Source organism: Macrobrachium nipponense, chromosome 5 (assembly GCF_015104395.2).
Source record: "Macrobrachium nipponense isolate FS-2020 chromosome 5, ASM1510439v2, whole genome shotgun sequence".
NCBI lineage: Eukaryota > Metazoa > Arthropoda > Malacostraca > Decapoda > Palaemonidae > Macrobrachium > Macrobrachium nipponense.
The window spans coordinates 127973131-127978767 of record NC_061107.1 but is presented as its reverse complement, the minus strand read 5'-3'; the positions used below and the strand labels follow the sequence as shown (position 1 = coordinate 127978767).

The 5637-nt window shown below is 35.9% G+C and overlaps 1 protein-coding gene across 7 annotated transcripts in view; it reads left to right on the top strand.

The window, feature by feature from the left end:
- The first annotated feature begins 223 nt into the window (after positions 1-223).
- The window catches only part of LOC135215630 (gamma-aminobutyric acid type B receptor subunit 1-like), an 81312-nt gene continuing 75898 nt past the window's right edge, over positions 224-5637 (top strand). For all 7 annotated transcript variants that reach the window (XM_064250551.1, XM_064250546.1, XM_064250549.1 and 4 more), the window contains exon 1: positions 224-456. In XM_064250551.1, coding sequence (XP_064106621.1) covers positions 451-456 — 6 coding nt within the window. In that variant the 5' untranslated portion in view covers positions 224-450. The remainder of the gene's footprint in view (positions 457-5637) is intronic.

Here is a 5637-nt window from a genome sequence, read left to right as displayed (position 1 = left end):
TCTATATAGTACATACAATCACAAAAGATGGAAATGAATTTGTACAATACCTTAAGCCGTTACCATTCTGTTTGCGCGGGCGCGGACGCCGCTCACGCAAGCGTCAGCGATGTTGATCAATAGCTGCCTTGGGAACCTCCGGAACGAGAGACTCTCCCCTTAAGGCTTGTGAAAGCCGATTGCCTCAGGTTTTCGGGTGGAATAACATCCCAACAGTTGATAAAGCAGTCCAGTTTTCCGGTTGATATAACGTGTAGGAAAATATAGCGAGGTTCAGGAAAAATGTGCGAGAGTATTCGTAAATAGGTTTAGCCAGAGCCAGTGGCAAGTGGTCGAGATGAAGGACAGGAGGTAAATGATAGTGGGTGATAAAACAGTAGCTACCTGCTCCTGAGTTTTCGTTACCTGTCAGCCTTATTCGTCACTCACCTTTGAGGCCATCTGGACGCCATGAAGGTCAGTATAGAGAGGAGGAAGGTTGTGGCATTCGTTGACGGCGGGAATAGGAAAGGTTTCTCTATGGAGGGAATAGGATGTTTCAGAATGGCAGTGGTTCTTGGGATAAGGCTTAATACCCTTATTATATATATAATCTACGGTGTCACAGTGTGTTACATTTCCTGCTTAATCAAGATTTCGATATGCTTTTCCAAAAATGATTGAGGTGACGATCTCCTGAGAAATAGGTTTGACTTTGGGCTAAACAAATTGTGATAGCGAACTAGAACGCTTTCTACATGCTCTCTTACTAAGAATTTGTTGATAATGAAGCTGTGTGAAGAGTTTAAATTTTAACCTTTATCCAGAAAGTTGGATTTTTATAATTGATTTGTTTATAAATTAAATTAATCTTAAGAACTACTGACTTACTGTAAGCGATCCAAACAGCAATATTAAATACAGATTCAGAGTTTTGGTAATTAATGAATGACTTTTATCATGACATATATCATTGTACTAAAGTTCTAAAAAGAACTGGAGGCTAGGGGTCATAGAACGGGGTGACGATGTAATATGTTATTGCTTGTGGATTTAGCAAATGTACTTTTCAATAGATTATGCCCTCTGTACCTCATCATGTTTAGGTGGTAGTTACCTGTTTTAATCTCTTAGTAGTTCTACAAACTGGTGATGTAAGTGCCTGTAATGTCTTTACTTTCCTCTTACCTTTAATAGTTATTTAGCGTCTTTTCCATTTTGCTCACTTCAAAATTTTTTATTTCAACTTTGGAATCCTTGAATTTTCATTAATTATTGTTTGCAAAATTGTTATCCATAGATTATCAGTCAGAAGGAAACAAATAAGTGAATGATAATGAGTCTTTGAAGAACATCAAAGCAAGGCGTGATGCAACCTCCAGCTTTACTCGGGACGCGTGCGAGGTTTCCCCTTACGCATAAACATTATATTCCTAACTTAACGTAAAGTGGTCTTCGCATTTAATACTCATACTTAGTACTTACTTATACTAACAACAAGGATAAAAATAAAAAGGACATAAATTAAACGCGCTCTTATATTCTCACTTATGTATAAGTGGGAATACAACATAATCGAACAGAAACAAAGCCTAAATGCAGTACACCAAATAGATTAATACGTGCTAAAAATGTACGGTCAAATAGAGCCTTGTTCCACCAACGAAAATTAAAATGAATATGCTATATTTTATTAGAAATAATTTTTCTGTACTGTTTAACATGCAAATTATCTATTTTATATACATTTTCATACATATCCCATCCTAAAATTCCCGTATCTTTAACTCAATCCGAAACGCATTTTTTCAGACTTTTTTTTTATGCTCTTCCATAGACCTTTCCTAGCGCACCCCCCCCCACCCCCCCCCCCCCCCCCCCCCCCCCCAACAACAAAGTAGTTTGTAGGTTTACTCCCCGAGTAAATGATGACACTTGTAAAAAACATGGACTTGACATCATATCCTTTATTTGAGAGATGTCATTCTAGATTTTGTTGTTGACTTGTCCAAAGCAGATTCTTGTGTAGGTTTCAAATCTCACATGTTTTCACCAATATCGTAAGTAAATATAAAATTTAGTTCCCAATTGTTTTGTATTCGTTACTTCTCTGGTGTTTCAGTCTCGCTAACTTTATTAAAGAGTATCAAAGTTTACTAATGTATCTTTTTTTTATGGAAATTTCTTTTTTTCCCGTATTCAAATCTACCTGACTTCATTTCTCGTGTATTTTGCTTGCATCGTGTTCTTGCCTTTTCGGCTTAAGATTACTTCCACATTCATAAATCACTTACTCTCTCTCTCTCTTCTCTTCTTCTTACTTCTCTCTCTCTCTCTCTCTCACTCCAGTTCTTTAGTGTGTAGGAAGACACTGATTCTTGAATTTTAAAGTATTTTTTGAATGGCATTAAGAATGTTATACATTTCTTTTTATTTGAGTTTTTAAAAGTTGAAAGATAAAAATCCATAGACTATGGAGTGTTTATAAATAATGTTTATGAGGCTATAAACGTCAAACATATGAATATGCTGACCATAAAAAATAATGGTATTGCTGCACAGATACCACAATAAACCTATGCAGTGCATACAGTGCCATAGACGACTTGCTTTAAAAGTGAACATTTCTGTGTACATTTAATGTTGTTTTTGTGTGTGTGAAAATGACAAAGCGAGAAGGCAAACACCTACGCTTTTTTTTCTGTAATACTGAAGAGCCTGATCGAACAGGCAATAAGGCCTCTGGTCTTGGCTTTGTCCTTATTTTTTTCCTTTTGTTGGTGAAAATTAATCACGCTCATTTTTACCCTCCCTTCTATTCATGAGGGTCTTTCTTGGCGGATGAATTACTGAACGGCGAAGTTTAAACTCTTCTCCTTCGACCTCGGCATTCATATTGACGATCGAAATGTCTCGAATAATCCATATTCTTGGCTTAAGGTAAACGTAATTGTAAATACGATCAACGCTTTCCTTATTGTGAGAATATTCAAGATAAACTATCCAAAGTTTGCGTCAAGACTATATTCGCCAAATAGTCGTTAATTCTTTTTAAAGCCACTTTTACTGTCACTGCAAATGTCTAAAACTTCGATGGTCGTTTGCTTTAAAATGATTCTTAACTATTTACCCATATTCTCGTCTTGTGCCTCTGGTGTTGAGCGCGATAGTTTATTTGATGCTAAGCATAACTTAGAAAATGTTTTTAAACTTAGTTTTATTTTATTTAATGCTACTAGAGTTGTAAAAACGCTTAAAAAAGTGATCACTGCTTAATTTCTGAAAATATCATAGCTAAATCTATCTCTTATCATAATTTGTAAGTGAACAGCTATGTTAAAAGATCTTTTAGTGGCCATGTGAGTGATTTCAATCTTTGTTAGGTCTATTTGCATTTATTTACATTGACAAAGAGACGAAGCTGTAAATCCAGAGCTTATTTCCCTAATGCTGCTGTACACGATCGACTTCTGTGAGTGTCTTGTGATGGAATGGAATCAGTCGTATCCACATTACTTAGTCCTAATATGTCATTCATTTGAAAGCCACAATGACCCTTGACTTGCCGATTCCCTCACATTTTTTTGGATACGCTTACCACTACAAGGCTTGTACCCGAATGCCAAAAATAATGAATATGTTTTTACCTTTTAGAGGGGGATTCAAGACCACGTAGGCAGGAACTAAGGGGTACTGCTTAAACAAGTCATTTTAAGAAGGATAAACATTTATTTCTGTCGCTATAAAATATTGCATCACTACGAAATATATCGGTCGGATAATTTTTATTTTTACATTTTCCCATACAATAATTAATTTGAGAAAATATCTTTATGATATGAATATTGAAATCTATTATCACAAGCAAAACATAAAATTGCACGGGGTAACCTTGTTTTATGCAGGTTTTTAAGTATTTTGTCAGAATCATTATGAAAAATTTCATTATGTACATTAACTTACTAGAGCTGAAATTGACTTATCCACACTATCATAACATAGCCCAATAGCCCAAAAATATTCTTTATTAATTCGAATGATATGTATTGACGGACATTTAAAGAGTATTTTTGATAGAGTTTGTAATATAATTATAACTTAGCATAATTCTAAAAGTCCCTTTCATGGGGGTATATTGTACAATACAATTTGCAACACAGTCGCTGTATTGATTTAACGTATATTGCTCTCAGCTATTTCCCGCTTAAACGAAGGTACTCATCGTTATCGTAATATTGATGAATATCCGCGCCTACAGTTTCCATCCATATTGACTACGTTATGTACTGCCTAGCAGCAACGCTCACTAATGTCCAGCAAAACGTATTCCTCTGAAATTGCTTTTGCACACAGGACGAGTGACTGTTTGTAAATGTCAATAACTATTTCTGTCCTTTGGATGGACTAAACTCATGAACCAAACCAACGAGCCACGTTTGCTAATTTCAAGACCAGTGGTTCTATGAGTAAAATGCCCTCCCAGATTTAAAGGAAAATAAAAAAAAAATGAGAAAGAGAAGGGGTTTCGAGGAATAGGAAGGGAGGTCAATAATTACAAAATATGGTCAACCCAACGAGCCTAACCTGACTAGTAGACTCTAGGAAAGTAACGTTATAAGGTGATACTTTTGAATGTTTTCATAAACTTCTGAATATTAGTTCAACACTCTTCTTGAGAGAATAACAAATATAATAGATAATTTTGTTTATTTTTCCTTATGGCTCTCACCTTCCCTGGAAATTGCTGACGCGCCGCCCCATATAGGGGGGAGGGGGTAGCCCCCAGGTTAAGAACCACTGTTCTAGACAATGGTAGAATATGTAGTATTAATCGAGCGACCACACTAGGCTACAGCAGAACAAGGCATGAACGCACTTTACAAATAGGCTGAAAACAAGATAACAGCTTATTGGTGGCCCTAGTTATCGCCACCAGACGATTATCTAGCATTTCCCAAAGTCTTGTTCTTTGCTGACTTGCTTCCAAACTGGTTAGGATTTGGATGCGATAAATTGTGGACGCGTGTTTATAACACGTTTTCCTGTGTTGTGGACGCGCCTTAAAAATGTTGTTATTCCTATCTTCCCTTCCCCCACCCCCTCTCCATTTCCTCACATTTAATATCAGAATTATTATTATTATTATTATTATTATTATTTTTTTTTTTTTGCTCTATCACAGTCCCCCAACTCGACCGGGTGGTATTTATAGTGTGGGGTTCCGGTTGCATCCTGCCTCCTTAGGAGTCCATCACTCTTCTTACTATGTGTGCCGTTTCTAGGATCACACTCTTCTGCATGAGTCCTGGAGCTACTTCAGCCTCTAGTTTTTTTAGATTCCTTTTCAGGGATCTTGGGATCGTGCCTAGTGCTCCTATGATTATGGGTACGATTTCCACTGGCATACCCCATATCATATTATTATTATTATTATTATTATTATTATTATTATTTTATTATTATTGTTATTATTATTATTATTATTTGAATCTCTTCAGGTCTCAGCGATATCATGAGTTTCGGCTAGCGTTGACATTCATAGTTTATTATTATTATTATTATTATTATTATTATTATTATTATTATTATTATCATCTCTTTAGGTGTCAGTGACATTATGGGCTGGGATGCTGACGGTGATATTCATTGCTTATTATT